This window comes from Garra rufa, chromosome 17 (genome assembly GCF_049309525.1).
Source record: "Garra rufa chromosome 17, GarRuf1.0, whole genome shotgun sequence".
NCBI classification, from domain to species: domain Eukaryota; kingdom Metazoa; phylum Chordata; class Actinopteri; order Cypriniformes; family Cyprinidae; genus Garra; species Garra rufa.
Genome location: NC_133377.1, coordinates 32,905,962 through 32,931,477, shown reverse-complemented (window position 1 = coordinate 32,931,477; position 25,516 = coordinate 32,905,962). Strand labels below are relative to the sequence as shown.

At 34.4% G+C, this 25,516-nt stretch overlaps 2 protein-coding genes across 3 annotated transcripts; one reads left to right on the top strand and one right to left on the bottom strand.

Annotated features, from left to right (window-relative positions):
• Positions 1-1,438: 1,438 nt before the first annotated feature.
• Positions 1,439-17,728, bottom strand: trim46b (tripartite motif containing 46b). Of its 2 annotated transcripts, XM_073821923.1 has the most exons (12): positions 17,594-17,728; positions 14,634-14,889; positions 14,393-14,543; positions 12,415-12,613; positions 12,048-12,194; positions 10,389-10,484; positions 10,052-10,305; positions 9,837-9,958; positions 7,015-7,353; positions 5,892-6,121; positions 5,721-5,788; positions 1,439-2,929 (listed from the first exon to the last, which is right to left on the bottom strand). In XM_073821923.1, exons 2-12 carry the CDS (start codon positions 14,881-14,883, stop codon positions 2,491-2,493), a joined length of 2,295 nt encoding a protein of 764 aa, XP_073678024.1. In that variant the 5' UTR covers positions 14,884-14,889; positions 17,594-17,728; the 3' UTR covers positions 1,439-2,490. The 2 variants fall into 2 exon arrangements, with proteins under 2 accessions (XP_073678024.1, XP_073678025.1); XM_073821924.1 differs by lacking the exons at positions 1,439-2,929; positions 5,721-5,788 and having other exon boundaries at positions 6,031-6,858.
• A 2,879-nt stretch (positions 17,729-20,607) lies between these two features.
• s100a10a (S100 calcium binding protein A10a) lies at positions 20,608-21,526 on the top strand. Its single transcript, XM_073822064.1, has 3 exons — positions 20,608-20,718; positions 20,810-20,977; positions 21,095-21,526. The coding sequence occupies exons 2-3, from the start codon at positions 20,837-20,839 to the stop codon at positions 21,257-21,259; spliced, it is 306 nt and encodes a 101-aa protein (XP_073678165.1). The 5' UTR covers positions 20,608-20,718; positions 20,810-20,836; the 3' UTR covers positions 21,260-21,526.
• Positions 21,527-25,516: the final 3,990 nt, after the last annotated feature.

Below are 25,516 nucleotides of genomic sequence, written 5' to 3'. Positions count from 1 at the left end.
TGATAAATAAAAAGTTAAAAAGAACATTTATTTGAAATATAATTTTTTTAACAATATAAGTCTTCGCTATGACCTTTTATCATTTTAACACATTCTTACTAAATAAAAGTATTAATTTCTTTCAAAGAAAGAAAGAAAAAAAACTACCAACCCCAAACTTTTGAACAGAAGTGTATGTTGTTAAAAAAAGTTCTTTTTAACTTTTTATTCAACAAAGAATCCTGAAAAAAGTATCACAAGGCTCCAAAGAAATATTAAGCAACACAACTGTTTCCAGCACTGATAAAAAATCATATTAGAATGATTTCTGAAGGATCATGTGACACTGAATACTGGAGTAATGATGCTAAAAATTCAGCTTTGATCACAGAAATAAGTTAGATTTTTAATGCATATTAAAATAGAAGAACATTATTTTACCTTGTAATAATATTTCACAATATTCAATTTTTTTCTGTAACATTTAAAATACATTAAAAATCGTGAATCCCAAACCTTTGAGTGGCAGTGTATATAAAGTATTAAACAATATTTTTTAAGATCTCCAAATCTTTGTCTGTGACCTTCTTTGATGATTCAAGCCTTAAAGGGATAGTTCACCCAAAAATAAATATTCTGTCATTAATTACTCACTCTCATACTGTTCCAATCCTGTGAGACCCTTGTTCATCTTCAGAACACAAATTAAGATACATTTTACGAAATCAGAGATTTTCTCTGCATGTTAACAAAGTGTGGCAAAAACGTGTTTTATGTCAAAAGCACCACAGAATACGTTGTTTACGGGCAGAGGAAATCACACGCATGCATCATGGTAATCTCCAATATGGCTCAAGGGTGACGCAAAAGAGAATTGTTGAATAAAGTTGTTATTTTTGGGGTTTATTGTGGTTGAACAACTGAAGTCACAATGACAGTTTTGTCAATTTTCTTGGTACCTTTCTGGATCTTCAACATGGAAGGACCCTTGCTGTCTCTGGAGGGCAGAGGGCTCTCAGATTTCATCAGAAGTATCTTAATTTGTGTTGCAAAGATGAAGGTCTTACAGGGTCAAAACAACATGAGAGTGAGTAATTAACAACGAACTATGGTGAACTATCCCTTTTAAGGGGGGGGGGGGGGGGGTCATACATCACCAGATCTCCATAGTTTTGAGAGACATGGTTTTCTACAATGGCACATTATCTGTTTATATGCTTGATGAAAAATTAAATAAAAGTGCCCTGCACCAGTGCATTTGGAAGGCCCACTATATCTTGTTTTCATATGTGACCTAATTTCTTTTGATAGCCAAATGTTCAGCTAAATGCTAATCCACCTTGCAAAAGGACCTGCACCCATATTTGAATAAACTGCTGCCCCCTACTGATAAAAAGCAGCAATAGAACATTTGTAGAGTATATCTATGAATGATATTAATTTCAGAAAATTCTCAGAGAATTATTTATTATTTATTACCAGCAGGCAAAAGCCACCATTCTCTCCAGCAAGATTCAAACCACACACTAAAGCCATTCCAGGGAAGCACAGCTTTAGGCTGGACCAAAATCAAGCGCATGAGTCAGACTCTTAAAAAATATTCTCTACAAGCTTCAGTATGAATTTGCATAAGGTGACTTATAATGGTGGGGTTAGTGCGTTACACACACATACATGAGTAAAGCAGTGCACTTTAAATCTATTGCATTAAAGAGTTTCATTCTTAAGAGGAAACCTCACTTAATTCATTTAGCTTTAAATACTTTTCAATTGTCCAACAGCATAAGGGAATTCAAAACAACAATTTGTGTAAGATATAAGGTGAGAGTGCCCTAATAAATTACTCAGAAATAGTGCTTTTATATACCGACTGCAGTCTAGAAGCCACATATTTCAACAAATCTAAATTCTTCTTAGACATCTAAGGCAAAAACAGCAGCGAGAAGCATTTGGTCGGAGACGTATGTTGAGTAAATACCTTTGTAAATGCTGCAGTTGATAGCTGAAAGAGTTTGACAGGTCTGTCCTGAAAGCACATAGCCAGAGGTTGAAAGACCAGATGTTTATGATAGTTTTGTGGGTTATAAAATGAGGCCTTGTGTAACAGTCTGGAATTTCGGCTCTGTTTAGAGATTAATAAACAAAATCATTTTAATACAAGGTATATTATTTCACTACAGTATACGCAGTGTGGGAGGAATCTAGTATAAAAAAAACTTTGAGGCACATTTCCTACACTGGAACAGAGAGGTCATTGATTATAAGTTGGGAAAGATATATTTTTGCATATTTAATGTGTGTTCGTTTGTGTGTATGTATATGTGAATATGCATTTTAAAGAGTTTTCTTGGGTATATAGGTGGCAGCAGCAAATTAATAATTCATTAGTAATTCAGCAAGCAGTGCAGCAATAAAGGCCTCTCAAAACAAAAAGAAAAATAAGCAGATTTATATCGGGTGCAATTAAAAACAACGTCTCTAAAATCGAATTACAAAAACAATAATCAGAGTTCAGTTCAGTTTTGTCACACGTGATTGAATAGTGACTCGTCTTACAGGGGTTTGATTCGCATTACGATTGGCTACCAGCTCCTGTAGCTGCAGGGCTCCGCCTCCAATGAAACAGAAAGCAGGGCACACAGGGGCGGAGCAGTCCACAGGCCCCTCCCACAGTGGGCGGAGAGAGTGGGCATCGTAAAACGTGACACGCCCCTTCTCAAAGTCGAGACACACTCCTAGTCTTGGAGGCAGCGGATAGGTGATGCCAGATGGCGATGAAGGCCCGTTGCCATTAGTGAAGCCACACTCTCGGTAATTGGCGTTGGCGTGATGGGAGCTGGCGGAGGAGGGCAGGTAGATTTTGCCCATGCCCATTGTGAGGAAAGAGAAAGGGGGAGGAGAATCTGACGAATCCTCAGCTCCGCTGTCATGGCCGCTGTCTGGATCATATCTATCAGACATAGAAGATGGATTCAATGTTGTTAAGTTTCCATTTTTAAAAAATGGTTGAAATCAAGTACCATCCATTTTTTCCATTGAATGTGCTGTTTGTCCTGCATTTTTTTTTACTTAATAACAAACGCCAAAACTCTTTCCAAAACTCTTAAATACAATGGCATTTTATTACCACGTTAAAAAAAAGAAAAATCTAAATTGAAGTCATAATATTTTAAGAATTAATTATGGGAATAAAGTCGAAATGTTTTGAGAATAAAGTTGAAATTATGAGAATTAAATAGTAGCATTTAAATTATAATATTTTGAGAGCACCAGGAGAAGTTGCCAGGCCACCGGAATTGTTTTAAATATGGGATTATTAGCAGAAATCATACCATGTGTCATACTCGCAGGGGCAGTATGCTTGGAAATAATATTTCATGTCTTTGATTGCTTTCATTAGGCAGAAAAATAGAAACAATGTGTCTTGCAGAAATGTGTTTTTCATGCTCTTTAATGTGGCGGGACAGATTGCTGTATTGCTATACCTATGTGAATCATTCATCTTTTTGATTACAATGAGACATTCGTTTCATTAAATTGAACTGTTTTCTTTGTGAAAATTCCACCACCTACTCTGCAAAAATGTCTGAGGCATCCAATCTCTCATTCCTCACGTGTTTAATTAAAAACAATAAAACGTTCTAAAGGTTAAAATGAATTCCAGTTTGTTCACATAAATTATGTTGTCTTTTCTGAGGTATATAAGTGACTATTCACACGCTGTTTCATTCACTGTATAATTCAGTAAATTATTGGAAATTTTTTACATCTTCCATTCAATATTTGTAGCGTGACAGCCACCCAGTAATCACAATAATTTTGTTTTTGTTGTATTTAATATAACACAGCTCAGCTTTCAAATTCTGTCAGTTTTATCACAAAATACAAATTATAAATGTGTTGTTCTTTATTTTAAATTTATAGCACAATAAAAATGTGAAGGAACATAAGAAGCAGTGAAACAAAACAGTGTAGCCTAATTTAGTGAAACGAATGTCTCACTTTAATCGGAATGCTGCTTAAACTGAGACGGATATAACGATCTGTTACGCCACATTAAAGAGCATGAAAAACACATTATTGAAATAGATATATTGTTTGTATTTTGCTATAAAACTGACAGATTTTGAAAGCTGAGACTTTTAAAATGGCTCCCAATCAGGGCCATCTGCATGCGCAATAACTTTAATCTTGCTATTGCTATTAATTAATTCTCGTAATTTTGACTTTATTCTCGAAATATTTTGACTTTATTATCAAAACTTTTTGACTTTATTTTTGAAGCACTTCGACTTTATTCTCGTAATTTTGACTTTATTATCAAAACATTTTGACTTTATTCTAATTTCGACTTTATTCTCATAATTTCAACTTCATTCTCGAAAAAAAATTACGACTTTAATCTTGTAGGGGTTTTTTTAACGTGACACTAAAACGCTGTCGTACTTAAAGGCTTAGTTCACTTTTAGAATAAAAATTTCCTGATGATTTATCACCCCCATGTCATCCATGATGTTCACGTTTTTCTTTCTTCAATCAAAAAGAAATTAAGGTTTTTGAGGAAAATCTTCCAAGATTTTACTTCATATAGTGGACTTCAATGTTGGCCCACAGGTTGAAGGTCCAAATTGCAGTTTCAATGCAGCTTAAAAAGACTGTACAAAAAGACTGCGGGCCAGAGGCGAGCTAAGCTGATGACGACAGCGCTGCGATGTCCGGACTCAATTAGGAAACATTGAAAGAGATCTATTCTACAGATGAACACCAGTTGTTTAAAATGGCTTTGGCGCTACAATGACCGAGTTAGACTTGGCTTCTCATTTAAAAGAGCAACAGAAAACCGCGCTCGAATAGTTCTTTTGCCAGAAGGACGTTTTTGCTGTTTTGCCGACTGGATACAGCAAGAGTTTTATCTAGCAGTTAGCTCTGCTGGTAGTTAAGCGTATGGGGCGACCACGAAGAGGAACAGATCCGAAGCGGGCAATGCCAGATAGCATTCGGCAGTCTCGAGTCCTGGCTGTTAAAAAAAAAAGTGGCGATAAATGTTATCGAACAAGGTCTACCGGGAAAACCTGATCGGGATTGTGCTGGATGAGGTCCATCTCATTTACAAATGGTACAAGTCACTTGGTAAACTTACTGTAACGAAAAACTATTCAATAGTAATACAGTAGCCCAACTTGAACAGGACGATATGTCTCGCTGCTGAATGAAACGCTAGTGTCCATCCAAATATTAGTTGATATAATGAATAGTTTGATCGGACCTAATTGTTTTATGAGGTTGATTCGGCTGTCGTAATTAATAGTTATTAATCTTGTCACATTGTTTATGTTATAACATTGAAATCCACTCTTATATGTTCACCGTCGCTCTGGATACGTATTGTACAATCCATGTATTGTTGTGATTGGTCGTGGCGTTATCCAATTGCATGCAGTGAGAGTTTCAAATGCACGTTTGGTGCCGCCCCTCGAGTTAGGTCCTTTTCATTGCTCAATGCCAGACCCTTAATCTTAATAGATTAGGGTCTGGATTTTTCCAGGCTAGAAGAACCTTTAACATCCATAACACAAAAGGTTCTTTAAATTGTTCCATGAAAGGTTCTTTGGACAACTGAAAAAGATCTTTTATAGAATTGCCGTAAAACCTTTTTATGAACAGGTTTTCATTTAGATTTAAATAGTTTAAAATCATATTTAGTCATCATAAAAGCAATTACTTGGATATTTTGTTTTTACCTTGGACTAGCCATATCTTGAGGCAGATGGAACCACTCCTGAAGTTTGGACTCTAGGCCCACGCCAACCTGTAGAACAGATTCAAGCACAAAAAATGTAATAAAAAAAAAATGATATAGAAGGAATTACGGGACCAACAGTTAATATATTTTTCTTCTTTACAGAACTTGCCTTGACCAGATATGACCCCGGCTCCACTGAGCATGCCCAATAGTGTCTGCCCTGCGTTATGGCCACGTCACCCACAAGCAGATCTGCTGTCAGGTGACAGGAAGTGAGGGCCCGATCGGCAGCCTGCAGCAAGGAAAGACCGGGCACACTGCGGGCACAACGCTGCTCCTTACTCACCACCAGTCTGTCCGCGTGCAGACCCCAACGAGAGTCCAGGTAAAAATTCAACACTGTCGGGAGGTGGGAGGAAGACAACAGCGAGGGAATACGGGAGAAATTTTAAGGAGGATAGAAGAAGAGGGGAAAGAGGGACACATAATTAAGACACCAAAAGGAGGGATAGAAGAGTGGGTGGAAGGGGAGAACAGAAGTATAGAATATGCAAAAGCATGACAAGGCATAAACAGCAATTAGGAAAACAGTAAACAAGGAAAGAAGACAAAGAAATGCACTTTGGGAATAGCAGGGGGAAATCAAGACTGCAAAAAGCAGGAAGATTTGCGTTCCAGCAGACAGGCAGAGAAGAAAAGATGCATTTCAGAGTTAAGGCCTATTCACATTAAAAATTATTTTATTTTCTTTGTATGCCTTGTTTTCGTTTATAGCAGAAGCTAGTGTTCGCATTTTGTTGTGAACATCTGCCTCCTGGTTGGATGTTGCAAATCTTGGATTATTATTTGTAACATGGGCCTCCATTTAATGTGATGAACAAACATTATGGAGCATTAAAGTTGCTTGTGGCCACATTTACAAAGCGGATGGATCAACATTCACATCAGATCAAAATGTTACATTATTTTACATTCAGGGTTTTGTGTGGAAAATAAACAAACAGGTTGTTTAGAGAATAAATGGCTCAAATAATTAAAGAATGAGGGAAATATAAACAATAAAAAAGATATAATAACAGAAAGATTTTTAAGGGTTATAGAGGGAAGGTGGCTGTATAGCGCTGTTGTCACTAAAGCTGGAAAACATGGAAAAACCAAAGGTTGTAGAGAAGGAGATGGGTATGGATAAAAAAGAAAAAAGATAAAGGGAATAGAAGATAGATGAGCAGATGAGCATCATTTGGGAATGAACTTCATTTGTGTTGAAAAAATCTTCAGAGGGTGTTTCTTACCTGGAGCGGGTGGTGTGTGTAAATATACTTCCTCACTGTATTCGCCGAAGCCGGCCTTGTTGCAGCCTCTCACCCTCAGCACATACACGCTGTCCATCTCCAGCCTGTCAATTACAGCACAGGTCCCAGTCACCTCCTCCAACCTCTGCCAGCCCCAACGAGCAGCAGCCAATCCCCCGCGAATACCTCCTCTTGCCCCGCCCCCTGGCACCACCCCTCGCCGCCGGAATTCCACAGAGTAATGCCAGGCAGGACTGGAGTCTTGAGGCAGCCGCCAACACAAGAAGAGCTGGTCGTAGGCAAGGGTTCGCTGGGTGTCGATCACAGGAGCGAGAGGGGCTGATGGGATAGGTCATTTTGATTGGTGTTAGATTACATGACATTGCAATCAGATTACATTTTCAAGTAAAGTAACATCCAGTTTGCACCATAATATCTTTTTACACTTTTCTATGTATTTATTTACATAAAGTCACAAATATGACTCAAACACTCTTTTCTCCATAACTTTCTGTGATCTTTTTGTGAAATTCTGCACATTAGTTTATACTGTGATAACACAATATTATTTTATCGGCAGGGATTCTGCTGAGTTTTTAAAATTATATTTAGGACCTTTACAGACCTTTTTAAGACATGCAAAAATATAATTAAGGGATTAGTTCACTTCCAGAACACAAATTGACAGATAATTTTCTCACCCCCTTGTCATCCAATATGTTCATGTCTTTCTTTCTTCAGACGTAAAGAAATAGTTTTTTGAGAAAAACATTTCAGGAATTTTCCCCATATAGTGGATTTCAATGGTGCCCGCAAGTTTGAGCGTCCAAAATGCAGTTTAAATGCAACTTCAAAGGGCTCTAAACAATCGCAGCTAAGAAAGAAGGGTCTTTTCTAGCGAAAAATTCACAATTTATATACTTTTTAACCTCAAATGCTCGTCTTGTCTAGCTTTGCAATGTGCTTACAAACTCTGTGCACTCCAGTTCAATACAGTTAGGGTATGTCGAAAAACTCCCGTCTCATTTTATCCTTCAACTTAAAAATTGTCCTACATTGCTGCTGAAGTACCAACCCAGTGTTTACAAAGAAGGTAAAACGCACTATACAAAAAAGATAAAATAGCGATTTTGAAGTTGGAGGAGAAAATGAGATGGGAGTTTTTCGACATGCCCTAACTGTCTTGAACTGGAGTGCACAGAGTGCGCATGCACATCGCAGAGCTAGACAAGATGAGCATTTGAGGTTAAAAAGTGAATAAATTGTCATGTTTTTAAAGAAAATTACCAATCGTTTTGCTAAATAAGAACCTTCTTCCTAGGCTGGGATTGTTTAAAGCCCTTTGAAGCTGCATTTAAACTCCATTTTGGAAGTTCAAACTCACGGGCACCATAGAAGTCCACTATATGGAGACAATTCCTGAAATGTCTAAATTACTTAAGATACTTTTATTCAATATATAGCCTACCTTTCAATGAACAAGTCCTATAAGTCAGTTCTTTTAGTAAATAAAGACATACAGCTTGTCCAGAGTAGTCCAATTCCCATATTAATGATTCTTATGATACAGCTCTTTTTCGTGCATCTATACATAGAGTATAACCTGTGTGGTCCCATATCAAAACAAACATGACTTATGAGTCAGTTCTTGTAGTGAATCAAGATGTACAGCATGACCAACATAGTCAGATTCCCAAACTAATGACGCTTAAAGGAACTGTATGTAGGATTGTGGCCAAAACTGGTACTGCAATCACTTTCAAAATACTGTTGAACAGTGTATCCCCTCCCGCTCCCCCCTGACTCGAGGTTGCCAGCTAAGCTGCAGGATTCAGCAGGAACGTAGGCTGCTACAAGGAGCTTCCAATGGCAAGTGACGAGTCCTACGCAGTAATTTTTTTTTTCTTCTGTTAATTATGTTTATGCTTCACGAGAGATGTTTTGCGAAGTAATTATGTATCGCAAAAATGTACTAATGGCGATTAGCGAAATACTTCGTAAAGATGTACTGTAATACCACATTTCAGTCGGAACATAGATTGTTTTCATACTCTGCTAGTGGTGAGATGTAACGCTTTTTATGAACGCATTTAGCACGGACAACCGTGAAAAATCCACTGTGTACGGAAGCAAAGTTAGCCAAACATAGATGAATCTTACCTGTCCAGGAGAAAATTAGCAACAATGGCGTCTGTCTTCAAATTCTTCTCCGTTTTCAGTCGTCTGCATCTTTCAAAGGCATCTCCTATACAAATCCTTGTGTTATTTCGGACTTTGTCGCGACGTATTTCGGATTCATAACGAGGCTTTTAGGTTTCGTAACGTTATACATGTGTTATCCGATACGTTCGTAGCTGCAGCTGAGCTGGCAACCCGGAGGACGAAACTCTACTGACTTTGTGATTAGTCGATAGCTGGAGGGTGGAGCCTCAGACCAAAACACAAAATGACAACAATAACATCAGTTGTGGGCTGCAACTCTCACTTTTAAATGACAATATCCTGGCCTGACCACTGTTGTCAGTGATATAAGTTTTTGAAATGAACATGATTTCTTAATGTCTAGTGACATATCAGGGCCATTTTATGATTAACTGAAATAAATTTCTTACATACAGTTCCTTTAAGAGTTGTCTCTTTTTGGTGAATCAAAACATACAGTATGATCTGTGTGGTCTGCTAGTGAATCTTGTGAATTGTGTTCTGAAAATGAATGAAGGCCTTATGGGGTTTGAAAGACATGAGGGTGAGTAAATAATAACAGAATTTTCATTGGCTGAACTATGCCTTTAAATCAGTGTAGTGCTGATATGATAACATACCCTGAATGAAGTTCAGATCTGTGAGGAGTTTGAGCTCTCTGGAAACATCAAGCTGGAAGTGACGGAACGAAGGATCAGCAGAGAGAGAGAAACGCTGCATAGATTCAATAGCCTGGGCCAATCTGCCAGAAACAGAGATAACAGTACAGCGTTTCAGATTTTGGGAACAGACATCAGTATTATCAGCAGATAGTAATGTGGGTTAGCCGCCCCACCTGTTGTGTGTTACTCTGGCTGCGTGCACAAAGCTCGACGGGTCATTTTCTTTGAGCAGCTCTTGAGTGAAAGCCATCAAGCCAGCGTGCTCCAGCAGGCTCCGTTTTTCGGCCACCTGATTGGCCAAAGCATCTGCCCTTCTCTGTCGTGAGCTTTCCAAAGCTTGTGCCAGCATTGTCTGCCGCTCAGTTAGCAATGCCATTATCTCCTTCACGCAGTGAGAAAGCTGCTCTTTGGCTGATACGCTGTTCACCTGCATTCGTGTACACAGACAATTGCTCAGCACATCAAACACCTGCTTTCCTTTTGTGACAGAGATGGGAAAGGTGGCCATACCTCGGTTTGAGTCATGGCACTCTCCAGTTGTGTGATCTGAGTCAACACCATGTCCTGATTGGACAGGATGTAGTTCAGCTCCTTGGTGATCTTGTCCTAGGGTTTAAAAACAACACAAAGCTTTTTTTATTGTATCTTCATTATAGTTTAGCATAAATTCTACGAGTAGAAATGTCAGAAAAGTGAGTTTGATTCATGCATTGAAAATTGTGATATGATGCATTTGTATTTTCATAATGTTTATTTTTAGCAGTAAACCGATTAGAAATAATATTATAGCCCATTTGTGATCAAATTTTGAAAAGCTTTCATACGTCATTGTGAATAAGAAGTATAATTTTTTGCTCAGTGGATTATTTAGTGACCTCTCATATCCTTTAGATCATGGGAATATTGTCATTCTGATGAAAAACCAATCCTGTTAGAGTAAAAATACCTCACTACTGAAAGATCACCCACAATGGAGTGTGTTTACTGCTGATTTCCTGGCTTTCAAGAGTTCATAAACCATAGATCTAAGACATGTGATGAATAGACCTGCACATCACAGCTAAACAAACTCAAAACCATTGTGCAAAATGTTTGTGAGAGATAAACACATCTGACCACATGACTTTTCCCCATTGTTGTAGTTTTTGCTTCTTTAAATGCTTTGAAACTCCATACATTTACAGTAACAACTCATGGTTCTGCATTGGCACTGCCATTAGGTGGCACTGTTGTTGCATTAAAAAAAATCATATATGTGACCCTGGACCACAAAACCAGTCATAAGGTTAAATTTTACAAAACTGAGATGTGAAAATTTGGAATCTGAGGCTGCAAAAAAATCAAAATCCTGAGAAAATCACCTTTAAAGTTGTCCAAATTAGGTTCTTAACAATGCATTTTACTAATCAAAAATTACATTTTGATACATTTACAGTAGGAATTTTACAAAAAATCTTCATGGAACATGATCTTTACTTAATTTCCTAATGATTTTTGGCATAAAAGAAAAAATCATAATTTTGACCCATGCAATGTATTTTTGGATATTGCTACAAACATACCCCAGCGACTTAAGACTTAAGAGGGTCACATATTTGGTCTTTCTTAGCTTTTAAAAATGCAATTAAATCCATTTGTAACCCTGGTCCACAAAACCAGTTTTAAGTAGCACATGTATATTTGTAGCAATAACAAAAAAAATCATTTTATGGGTCAAAATTATCGATTTTTCTTTTATGACAAAAATCATTAGGATATTAAGTAAAGATCATGTTCCATGAAGATGCTTTGTAAATTTCCTACCATAACTATATCAAAACCTAATTTTTGATTAGTAATATGCATTGCTAAGAACTTTATTTGAACAACTTTAAAGGTGATTTTCTCAGTATTTTGTTGTTGTTTTTTCTCAGTATTTTGCACCCTCAGATTCCAGATTCTCAAATTGTTGTATCTCGACCAAATATTGCCCTATCATAACAAATGGAAAAGCATTGTAAAGCTGATTTATTCAGCTTTAGATGATTTATAAATCTCAGTTTCAAAAAGTTGACCCTTATGACTGGTCCATTGTCACATTTCTCTGAAAGAGAAAAGCATGGCAACTTAATATAAGACTGGGATTTATGCCAGGTACATTATTAAAAGAGAGCTGAACTGAAAACCTACCTTAAGAGTCTGGTAGGCTTGGGTGACGGGCGCAATCTTGTGACCCGCATGGATTCGACGCAGTTTACAGAGCGAACAAAGAAGCATCTGACATGACTTGCAGTAAAACTGCAGTCTCTCCTGATCATGTTCTGGGCATGTCAACACCTAGAGAGTTGGAAATAATGGGTAAAGTGATGTTGAATATGCAGATTTGTTTTGTGAATATTCAGCTTAGTTTAGAAATACAGTATATTATGGAAGTAAAAGGGGTTGTGAATTAACTTTTGTGTTAAATAATTTATTAGACCCTGGACCAAGGTTTGGACCTCAAGGTGTGAGAGGTAATCGGGTAGTAATCCTGGGCGGTCCAGGAGAGGTGGCTCACCTTTGGCCTGAAGTTGAGGGTGGGCAGAACATGTTCATGCTGGGCGCGTGGAGTGCCCCAGGGGTGGTAGAGTTTGAAGCACTCATTACAGTAGCTGGCTCGGCAGTCAGCACAGCCTTTAGTGGCCTCCAGGGCCTGTGGGGGTTTACAGAACTGACACATCACAGCCACACTGCCCAGACTCACTGTGTGTCTGTACCTAAAGAAAGCAAGAGAAGAAAGATATCTCACAGTGAAGCGTATGTTTATTGGTCTGTATGTGGTTTTATTCATGTAGATATAGTAATACACAGGGTTAAGTGTGTGTTCAATATTCTACTTAAGATTACTAGGCTACTAATCAAATAAGTAAAAAGTATAAATGCTGATTATTTCATTACATAAATAATAAATAAATATTACATATATGATATTACACTATACCAGGGTTCCTCAAATCTTACCCTGGAGGTCCAATGCGCTGCAGAGTTTAGCTCCAACCCTGATCAAACTCACCTACCTGTGATTCTCTAATGATCCTGAAGACCTTGATTAGCATTCTCAGGTGTGTTTGATTAGGGTAAGAGCTAAACTCTGCAGCGCATTGGACCTCCAGGGCAAGATTTGAGGATCCCTGCACTATACCATTACAAATATTTAATGTAATATAAAATTGTGTATTTAATATTTTAGATATAAAACATATTATTAATAAATATTGTTAAACATTTTAATATTATAGAATAATATAATTCTGCCACTAATCAAGCAAGTATAAATGCTGAAAATATTTTATATTATTACAAATATATAAGTATAAATGCTGAAAATATATTATTACAAATATATAATATAATAAATTGTGTATTTAAGATTTTATTTAAGATTGCAAGGTAACTAATCCAACAAGAAAATAAGTATAAATGCTGAAAATACGTTATATTATATTATATTAGTATTATATTATTACAAATATAATTAATATAATATTAATCTGTGAAATTAAGATTTAATTTAAGAATACTAGGTTTAATTTAAGATTACTAGGTCACTAACTAAATAAGTATTGAAGTATAAATGGTGATATTTAATTATATTATATTATATTATTACAAATATAGTTAATATAATATTAATCTGTGAAATTAAGATTTCATTTAAGATTACTAAATCACTAATCAAATAAGTATTGAAGTATAAATGCTGAAAATATTATATTATATTATAATATAGTATAATATATTATATTACAAATATAATTAATAGTAATATTAATCTGTGAAATTAAGATTTAATTTAAGAATACTAGGTCACTACCCAAATAAGTATTGAAGTATAAATGGCTATATTATATTATATTATATTATATTATATTATATTATATTATATTATATTATATTATATTATATTATTACAAATATAGTTAATATAATATTAATCTGTGAAATCCAGATGTATTTTATGATTACTAGTTCACTAATCAAGTAAGTATTAAAGTATAAATCCTGAAAATGTTATATTATATTATATTATATTATAATATAGTATAATAAATTGTATTTAAGATTTTTAAAGAAATTAAGATTACAAGGTCATTAATTAAACTATAAAAAAGAAAGCATAAATGCTGAAAATACATTATATTATATTATTGAAAATATAGTTCACATTTATTTGTTAAATTAACATTTAAGATTATTAGGTCACTAAACAAATAAGTATTGAAGTATAAATGCTGAAAATATTATATTGTATTATATTACCAATATATATTATTGTATAATGTCAAATAAAATTGTGTATTTCTATTTAAGATTGCAAGGTCACTAATTAAACAAGAACATAAGTATAAATGCTGAAAATACTATATTATATTATGTATTTAAAATTATATTTAATATTACTAGATCACTAAAGTAAGGAAAAATTGTCAAATGATACTATATTTTTAATTTAAAAATATATGTATATGTGTATACATATATTGTATATTTATTACCTTTCTACAATTCTCTCCAGTGTGAGGTTCCTCATGCACTCAGCCAATCCTCTCTCACCCAATTCTACATCTCGCCCACAGGGGGCGCAAGGGAAAAGCATGAGAGGTGGAGGCCCTTCCTTTCGCCTGCGGCCTGGGTACGTCCCAGAACCTAAACATACACACAGTGAGATGAACTAAATATATATCAACCTGTTTATAAGACAGAAGATGGTATATAGTATTTTTCGTCTTTACACACCTGAGCGCAACAGGCGGTCCACACGGTCAGATTTGGGCATAGGCCTGCGCATCTGCCGTGGGGAGCGTGTGTTGGGGGTGGAAGCAGGCGAGTTGGGCTCCGGTGGGAGCTCAGGCTGGGGATACCCGCTCTGAATCAGCACCTCGGAGGCACACATGAGACACACGCTGTGCAGGCAGGGAAGTACAATAGGCTGCTTCACAATGTCCTTGCACACAGGACACTGCAATTCCTGCTCCATACTCTTCATATTGGACTGGGGAAAAAAATGGAGGAGGAAAAGAAAAGGGATGAGTGACAAGAGAAAACAGAAGAGGAATAATACAAATACTGACTGCAGTGAAACAACATTTAAAACATAGATATATACAGTTGAAGTCAGAAGTTTACATACACCTTGCAGAATCTGCAAAACGTAATTATTTAAACTAAATCAGTTGTGCATAATAGTTGAATTTATAAAGATTACCCTATTCAAAACTTTACATCCCCTTGATTCTTAATACTGTGTTCTTACCTGAATAATCCACAGCTTTTTTTTTTTTCACAAATCCCTTGTTTGCCTGCTTTTTTTTAAGCATTTTAGTTGTTTTAAACCCTTTCCAACAATGACTGTATGATTTTGAGATCCATCTTTTCACACTGAGGACAACTGATGGACTCATATGCAACAAAATATGCACAAAAATGCTGAAAAACCACAGAATTTGTAGGACCTGAAGGATTTTTCTGAAGAACAGAAGGCAGGTTAACACTTCAGGACAAACAAGGGACTCATGGACAACTATCACTAAACAAAAAATATATTATGAATATAATATGATTCCTCTTATTTTGGTAAAATAATTAACATTTTGCAGATTCTCAACAAGGCTGCATTGTGACAATTTAAAATAACTTTTTATTTTTTTTTTATTTTAAAATATAATTTATTCCTATGATTCCTACATTTTTAGCATTATTTTTTTCCAGTCTTCAGTGTCACATGATCCATCAGAAATCATTCTAATATGCTAATTTGGTGCTCAATAAATATTTATTATTTTTGTCAAAAAATTGTGGTGTTGAAAACAGTTGTGCTGCTTAATGTTTTGGAAACATGATACTTTTTTCCAATTATTTTATCAATAGTCTAAAGAGAAGCTTTTTTTATTTTTATTATTATTATTTTTTACATAATACCCTAAAAGAATACAAAGGAAACCAAATGATGCAACCAGAACAACCCCAACTAAACAATACAAAACAACAGAATACAACAACAAGTGATGGACTTTTAACATAATCAAAGCAAAGTCGTAGATTAAATTCAGAGAAGAGCAGCTTTTATAAATACAATTTTTGTAACAGTACAAAAGTTTTTACTGTCAATTCAGATCGATTTAATGTCCTTAAGAAGTTATTTTTTATTTCAAATAACAAAAAAAAATTCAGTCACAACATCATTTGTCCAAGTTCCAAATGTTCCCAGATTAACATCCCTAACCAATCCATAACCCTGAATGTAAAATCAGAGAAAAATGTTTGGTTGATGAGAATGCTATTTCAGGTCATGTTCCTAAACTTAACCCTACCCCTAAAATGAGGATGTTTGAAATGGATGTTTGCCGTATGTTTGTAGCTTAGCAAATAAGATACATTGTATCATGAATGCATTCCTTGGGATCAAACCCATGGTTAACATAATGCACTACCAGTTTAAATACAGGAACAGAAATTATTATTATTATTTTTTTAAACAGTAAGCGGTAGCCCCTTTCACAACGATAAACTGAACACTCAGAGAACGGCACAGCTGGATAATCCCTAAACTGAAGTCCTTAAGTCATATGTAGTACAGACTTTTTGAGCTCTATGAAGAATTATGTTGTCTCTGTTGCACACTGATTTAAAGAAAGAGGAAAGGGTCTAAGATTTTCATCCTGCCCGGCTGCTGAGAGACATGCACACCTTTATAAATAGCTGTCTCTGGTGTGCTGCTACCAGCCTGCATTGCTCTTTAAAAATGGATAGTGACCTGATGTTGATGATTTAAGCAGACAGCTGGGTGACATTGGAAGCTCTAAAAATGCCACGTCAGCTTAAAGAATGACCTTGTCCATCAGACTAGCACCGTAGAGTCATATTCATAGTGACTGTTAGAAGACTGACTGAGCAACAGCACCACAAACAGACACCTGTTTTTTTTTCCAAAGCATGCACTGACAGAGACAATTTGCATCTCCATAAAAATAAAAACATACTGTATGTGCAAACAAAACTTGTTAAAAATGTGTTTAGTAACTCTGCCCTCTAGAAACCACTGTGACGGAGAAATACTATCTGATAATCATTCCTAGTGCAAATACAATAGGCTAGTTATAATTATAAATACGCTAGTCAACACTTGCCTGTCTCATGCAATGGCAATGTCATATTAAAATCTAACCGTACATATTTATATTAGCCAAACGTTTTCCCTTCAAATCATACTTTAAAAATCAAAACGCATGCTTTAGGAAGGCCTGTGGCAGGTTAAAGACACTCTTGGGCTTCTTTCTCGTTAAGCGGTCATTCAGCAATGTCACCTGACATTATAGGTTACCCCATCCCACAATACAAAAGATTTAACGCGATTTCACTACAAAATAAACGCGACTGAGGTTTGACCTACTGCAAACAGACGTGACTGCATAACCGGTTAGCACGGTACACCGGCTCATGCTGTATTCGACAGCGCCCTTACCTTCACCTGAAATCTGGGCGCCATTACGGGATGCTGCTGTCTTTACTTCATATCACAGCACTACTGTCGCAAATCAGTGCGACTTAACGCGATACACACGTTAATTTGCAAAGCAAGAAAAACCAACATGCAGCTAAATTAATTTAATCAATAGAACACCGCATGCTAAAAGCATCACGCTGCCACATGCACGATGCGGATTAAATATGTTCTCTATTACTCTTGCAAAACGTACCGTTTATGTTTCGTTTCGTCGCAGTTGATCATGATAAGTCAATGGAGAAATCTTCCGTTGGCAGCCATTGCCTCTTTCAGGTTGAAATGTAGGTTAGTAGGATGTCGCTACATCCGCACGCAGCTGGAGATGCTTTTAAACCGACGCTCTAGGTCTCCTGCCCGCATCCCGTTTCCGTGGTAACAAGCACGTCCGCTTCATCAGCAGCAGCACGCTGCAGGTTGAAATGCACAGGATTACTGCTACTGCCTCCTCAGCAGTACCAAATCATAACTGAGCTGTTGAATGTATTTTAGTCAAACTGACAGTTTTTTCCAGTCATTGTTAAACTAAAATGTAAACCTGTGCGGGCGATGTGTTTACCTTCGAAAGGCAGATGGGCGATGCTTCATAAGGCTTCGAAATATTTACGAATCTTTCGTTTCGAATGAGTGTTTGGGGGCTAGTATAGAACTCTTTACGTCTCGGCATTCCAGCAAACGAGGCTTCGTTACAATGTACTGTTTCGAATCTTTGTTTGGAATTATTTCAAAATTCCATTGGTTCGCCGCCAGATGGCTTTGATCTGTGAACCCATGAACGGGTGTCCATCCAAAGTTTCGGTCAGTTTATATTGTAGGTTCATTTTAAGTATGAATTCATTCAACACGTCTATGAATCTATAGCCTGCTGCTAATAGATAAAGAAGAATGATATTTGCTTCTAATCGATCTCGTTTGTCAACCCCGCATTTAATACCACACAAAACAAGCCCCCTACACATTAGGACAATACGAATTTTATAGAGCCTTCTTATTTAATGGCGATTACTTATTTGTGGATTTTATTGTGGAATTATTTGTACACTTTCATGAAAACATTTGCAATTGCATTGTAAAAGGTGTCATGTTGTTTAGGCTGAGTTTTTGTTGCACTTAAAGCGTTTTGACCAGCAGATGCCGCCAGCGTGTGGTGAATCATTTGCGAATCGGTTCAGTTGATTCAGAGTTTTGCAAGCGTTGGTTCTCCCATCACTTATTGGAAGGGGACGATAAGGGTTAGTTCACCCAGAAATGAAAATTCTGTCATTAGTTACTCACCCTCATGTTGTTGCAAACCCGTAAGACCTTCGTTCATTTTTAGAACACAAGATATTTTTGATGAAATCCGAGAGCTTTCTGACCCTACATAGACAGCAAGGGTCCTACCAAATTCAAGGTCCAGAAAGTTACCAAGAACATAGACAAAACAGTCCATGTGATATCAGTGGTCCAACGTAATTTTATGAAGCTACAAGAGTACTTTTTGTGTGCAAAAAATAAAAACAATAACAACTTTATTCAACAATTGTCCTCCTCTGCGTCACCCTAGCACCATTTTGGAGAGTACCACGATGTATTATGTCTTGATCTGCACATAAATGCATGCGTGTGGTGTTGCTGATGTAGGATTTCATCAAAAAGTATCTTAATTTGTGTTCCGAAGCTGAATGAAGGTCTTACAGGTTTTGGTACGACATGTGAGTAATTAATGACAGAATATTATTTTTGGGGTGAACTATCCCTTTAAGAAGCAAATAAAAACATTTAGTGATTTAATAATATTTTAAAAGATTTATCAGTATTCTGTTTGAAACAGCATTTATTTGAAATAATAATCTTTTGTAACATTACAAATGTCTTTACTGTTACTTTAATACTTTACCCTTTGCTGAATAAAAGTATTAATTTACTTTTATAAAAAAAAAAAATTGTAGTGTATCGCAATTCGCAAAAAAGATGAAATGTAAGCACCAAATCAGCATATTAGAATAATTTCTGAGAGATTTATCATGTGACGCTGAAGACTAGAGTAATGATGCTGAAAACTCAGCTTTACCACAGGAATAAATTATATTTAAAAATATATATATAAAAAAGAAACCAGATATTATAAATCGCAATAATACTATTTTTACTGTATCTTTAATCAAATAAATGCAGCCTTGGTGAATAAAAGAGACTACTTTTAAAAGCATTTTAAAACTTTGTATTTATTGCAAACATTTGCCTGCTTGTGTATAATTAAGTTTTTGAACAGTAAGATTTTTTGTTTTTAAAGAAGTCTCTTCTGCTCACCAAGCCTGCATTTATTCAATCCAAAATACAACAATTTCAAGAAATACTATTTAAAAAATACCATTGTAAAATATTTTTACTATTAAAAATAAATGCTTTCTATTTTAATATATTTTAAAGTGCAAAAATTTCAGCATCATTACTCCAGTCTTCAGTGTCACATGATCCTTTAGGAATCATTCTAATATGCTGATTTGTTGTTCAATAAACATTTTTTAAATTATTATGATCAATATTTAAAAAAAAAAAAAAAAAATTAGGATTCTTTGATGAATAGAAAGATCCAAAGGTCAGAATTTATCTGAAACAAAAAGCTTTTGTAACATTATACACTACCATTCAAAAGCTTGGAGTAAGTATCATTTCTTTTTCTTTCTGTTTTTTTTTTTTAAGGAAATGATAGAAATTCATATTTTCATTTAGCAAGGATGCTTTAAATTGATCAAAAGTAATGATAAAGACATTTGTTTAGACATTTTATTAATGCTACAAAAGATTTCTATTTCAGATAAAAGCTGTTCTTTTGAACTTTTTATTCATCAAGCTGTTTTCAACATAATAATAAATGTTTTCTTTGTGCATGATGATTTCTGAAGGATCATGTGACTGGAGTAATGACAAAAATTCAGCTTTGAAATCACAGGAATAAATTACATTTTAAAATGTATTCAAATAGACAACAGTTCTTTTAAATAGTACAAATATTTCAAAATTGTACAGTTTTTGCTGTACTTTGGATCAAATAAACACAGGTTTGGTGAGAAGAGACTTCTTCAAAAACATTAACTTTTGACTGGTAGTGTATTTTGTACAATTTCTAATGTTACAATATCTGGTGATTCATGCGATCTATACAGAGCACACAAAGTCTGCTTAACTCATACCCTTAGGTATGCTGTGCTGTGCTCTAAATCAATGTGTTGCTCAACTTCCCCTGATAAGACCTTCTCCTGCCCATGGGCTCGGTCATATAAAGTCTTGACAGAGATAACCGGCATTTCTAAAATTCCTCACTCAGACGCCCAAACGGTAAGCTCTTCTTTCTGCTGTTTCTTTAAGCTTATAAATGCATTGTCAAGATCAGTTGTGTTAATATTAGATTCATATCAACTTTCTACAGTGGTAAAAACCCAGACAGTAAGCAGCCATGCCATCCGAACTAGAGACCGCCATGGAGTCCCTCATCATGGTATTCCACCGCTACGCTGGAAAAGAGGGCAAGAGCGGCACACTGACCCGCCGTGAACTCCGAACCCTGATGGAGAACGAGCTCTCTGGGTTTCTCAAGGTGAAAAGCTTATGTCATTCTCTCGCAAATACTATAATTCTGGTCTCCTCTCCTTCTTTTTCCAAGAAAATGAAATCCTCTCGTTTATCAAACACATTTCACTCTCTTTTCCCACAGTCTCAGAAGGATCCAACCACCATAGACAGAATTATGAAGGACTTGGATGCCAATGGAGATGGGGAGGTGAATTTTGAGGAGTTTGTGTCTTTGGTTGTGGGTTTGTCCATTGCTTGTGAGGCATGCTACAGAATGCAGTTAAAGAAGACACAAAGCTGGAAATGAAGAATTAAAACTGTAAAGTTAATCCTGATGTCTATTAAAACATCTGATTGTTTTTTACTTTTCTCTTGTTTGTGTTTGTGTTTGTGTGTGTACATCAGTATCGAATGAAAACCATAAAACTACTCTCGCTGCCAGGTTAAAGTACAGTGGGTGTGTATGACAGCTCCTAACGCTCTTTGGCTTACAAACAGTATTCTTTGAGCTTTAAGCCTGTCTGTGCTAAAAGTAAAATATGTTTTAGTTCAAATAAAGCTTTAAATTATTCAAGTCTTTATGTGCAGAAGTTTATGTTTAAAGTGTGATTCATATCCTGCAGTTTTTTGTGCTCTCTTTACCTTATTGTCACAATACTTTTACTAGGGTGTGTCCCACGTTGTTAATGGTTACATTGTAAACCCAAGGCTGCTCGGCTGGAAAGAGGAATTAAAATGAGGACGTGAGAGACAAAGTGCATTTAATGGAGTGTACAGTTGTTTAAAAAGTTAAGGTCATAAGTTTGCATACACCTTGCAGAATCTGCAAAAAGTTAATTATTTTACCAACGAACAAGAGGAATCATACAAAATACGGACCTGAATAATAATGCGCTCACTGATGCATTAAGAGCCAGAGTGAAAACTTTTAAATAGAATGAAATGTGTACATTTTTTCTTATTTTGCCTAAATGTCAAGTTTATTTTCCCTGATCTTCAAATTCCAAAAGTTTTCACCCCCTGGCTCTTAATGCATTAGGTTTGGATCTGAAGCATCAGTAAGCGTTTGAACCTACTGCAATAGTGAAAAAGATGGATCTCAAAATCATACAGTAATTGTTGAAAAGGGTTTACAATACACAAAAATGCTTAAAAAAACAAATTTGTGGGACTTGAAAGATTTTTCTGAAGAACAGTGGATTTAACTGTTTAGGACAAACAAGAGACTCTTGAACAACTACCACAAAAATAATAATAATAATAATAATAATTCAAGAAATAACACAGTATTAAGAATCAAGCGTCAACTAATATTTTCTCTTGTGGACTATATGTAAACGTATTTTATGTGAAACATAATATCTTATTCAGGTCAGTATTAAATAAAAAATTACATGCATTTTGTATGATCCCTCTTATTTTGATGAAATAATTAACATTTTGCACATTCTGCAAGGTGTATGTAAACTTTTAACCTCAACTGGATATCCAGTCAATTTTCTCCAAGTTACAGACATTTTGGAGTCATAGTTTATGTAAGATGAATAAAAATGTTTACTTTTTTTCTTCTTTAGTTACAGTACATGTTGTGATTAGTCACAGCAAGTAAAGCTCCAGAAGCTATTTCTTGCTTATGTTTACAGAAACCTGTAATTTTGTGGCTTCCTTGTGGTTTTCTGTATTATAATTCAGTTTAGCATTTTAGTTTCCAAATATATATAATATTACATTGTATGTACTGTTACAACTATTAATAACAATAAAGATAAATAAAAGGAATCCAAAATTCAGCCTTGTCTGCTGACTCACAACAAATATGCATGATCAGATCTTTTGACCACAGCACATTGCCAAGTCATCACAGTTTTGCTTACTAACTCGGGGCTTTGCCAATGTTGCTGAATTTCAGACAGTTTGCCACCTTTTCTGGACTGCTAAATATACAAATAGCAAACCATGCTGTCAGCAAACCAAATAATCCCTACTGCAAATAATTGTTTTATATATTGACAGACACAATATGCAAACTAAACTAAACTAAAATACTCTATTTAATTTTTGATTTTGTGCTGGTAATCCTATTGGTATATTTTGCATGCTAATGATATGAATCTATCCTTTGACGTGATTGGTTATTGAATTTTGTGACGTAGCCTAGCAAAAAAAAGGCTGTTTCAAACAGCATTTCTGGGACAGCTTTTGTGAAACCAGTTTTAAGGAGCAATAGTGTTGATTAATAGATTGGCACATGGTTTGTCTAAAAGCATATTAAAAACACCACATAGACAAATACACAACATAAAATAATTGATTTTTAAGAAATCGGTACCCACCCCAGGACTCTAGTGTCACACCATTCGCACTGTGGTAATAAATCCACTAGATGTCGCTCTACTTTTATAATTCAGTAAGCCCAGCACAGAGTTGATGAATGTCATATTTTGAACAATGTTGCTTCCTGCAAAGGTATGTTTCTGTCAAAAATTATGTTATTTATTTATGTTGCTTTATCATTATTTCAGATTACATATACATTGCTATCTTAATGGTGAAAATACACCACTTATTCTTATTAATGTATAATTTGGGCAAAAACTGTAAGAAAACTAGTTTTTTTTTTCCCAATTTATTCCTTTGATTCATTCCTGTGACATATAAACATACTTTTTTAAACAATAAATAAGTCCAAAATATTAATGCTTTGTCCAAAAATATGACAACTTTTCCCAACATATGAAAAATATTCTTGGACTGAGAACACAGTTCAACCTTTTCGTTTAAAATATGAAAGAAAAAATAATAATAATACATAAATAAACATGAAAATAAAGTCGAATATGAATCTGAAAGTTAACATTTGTCAGAATGTTAGTATTTATTTATTTATTTGTATTTATTTATCTTTTTTTAAGTTTAGTTATTTACACAACAGCTATGACAAAAATATAATGTTATAGAAATTTTATTTTGGAGATTATTTCACAAAAATTATGAGCTAGGTTTTTAGACATATCAAAAATATTCTTGTACTGAGAACACAATTCAACCTTTCAGTTACAATCTGGGGGGGAAAAGACAAATATGAAATTAAAAATAAAATAAAATCTGAATCTGAAACATTTGTCAGAATGTTATTATTTATTTATTTGTTTATTTATTTTTCTTTTTTTAGTTCAGTTAACACGTAAGCTATAACAAAAAATATGTAACAAAAAAACAAAAATTTTTATTTTGGAGATTAATTTAGAAAAAAAATATAAACTAGGCTTTTGAACATATGAAAAATAGTCTTGCGCTGAGAATGCAATTCAACCTTTCAATTATATAAAATCTTGAAAATTAATAAATATGAAAATAAAGTCAAAATCTAAATCTGAAAGTTACTATTTGTCAGTATTTATTTTTTATTTTTTATTTTTTTAGTTCAGTTGTTACACAACAGCTACAACAAAAAATATACTGTTATATAAAAAATATTCTTACACTGAGAACACAAATCATCCTTTCAGTCAAAATCTAAAATAAATATGAATTATATAAATTATTTAATAATTTAATATTTATTTAACAAAAATAAAAATAAAGTCGGATCTGAATCTTAAAATTAACATTTGTCAGAATGTTTCTTTATTTACACAACAGTAATAGCAAAAATATGATGTTATAAAAAAATTATTTTGGAGATTATTTCATAAAACTATGAACTAGGTTTTTGAACATATGTAAAATATTCTTGCACTGAGAACGCAATTCAACCTTTCAGTTAAAACCCGGGGGGGTATATATATATATGAAAATTAAGTCAAATCTGAATCTGAAAGTTAACATTTGTCAGAATGTCAGTATTTATGTATTTAATTTTCTTTTTCTTTTTTTCTTAATTCTCTTTTTTTATTTTTTAGTTCAGTTGTTTACACAGCAGCTATAAAAAATATGATGCTATAGAAATTTTATTTTGGAGATTAATTCACAAAAATTATGAACTAGGTTTGTGAACATATAAAAATATTCTTGCACTGAAAACACAATTCAACCTTTCAATTAACATCTGAAAAAAAAAAAAATAAATATGAAAATAAAATAAAAAAATCTGAAAGTTAACATTTGTCAGCATTTATTTATTTATTTATTTATTTTTAGTTCAGTTGTTTACACAACAGCTATAACAAGTATGTTATAGAACTTTTATTTTGAAGATTAATTCACAAAAATTATTACCAAGGTTTTTGAATACGTAAAAATATTCTTGCAAATATTCTTTTCAGTTAAAATCTGAATACATAAATAAATAAATATGAAAAAAAGTCAAATCTGAATTTAAAAAGTTCAGATTTATTTATTTATTTTTACATCTGTTGTTTACACAACAGCTATAACAAAAAACATGGGCATTATTTTATTATTTTATAACATGGAGATTATTTTGGAGATTAATTCACAAAAAATATAAACTTGGTATTTGAAACCAGCATACAAAATATAATATTACAAAAAAATACTATTACAAATAAATTATTATAAATACTATCATAAAAAAAAATTAAAAAAAAATGTATCAATTGTA

What these genes read in the sequence shown, in the direction of transcription:
- trim46b (XM_073821923.1), bottom strand. Translation starts at nt 14,883, where the DNA reads ATGAAGAGTATGGAGCAGGAATTGCAGTGTCCTGTGTGCAAGGACATT. An exon ending in ACACACACCACCCGCTCCAG is followed by an intron (nt 6,122 to 7,014) that starts GTAAGAAACACC and finishes ACCTCCCGACAG; the next exon opens with TGTTGAATTTTTACCTGGAC. An exon ending in CGGGGTCATATCTGGTCAAG is followed by an intron (nt 5,789 to 5,891) that starts GCAAGTTCTGTA and finishes TCTGTTCTACAG; the next exon opens with GTTGGCGTGGGCCTAGAGTC.
- s100a10a (XM_073822064.1), top strand. Translation starts at nt 20,837, where the DNA reads ATGCCATCCGAACTAGAGACCGCCATGGAGTCCCTCATCATGGTATTC. An exon ending in AGCTCTCTGGGTTTCTCAAG is followed by an intron (nt 20,978 to 21,094) that starts GTGAAAAGCTTA and finishes CTTTTCCCACAG; the next exon opens with TCTCAGAAGGATCCAACCAC.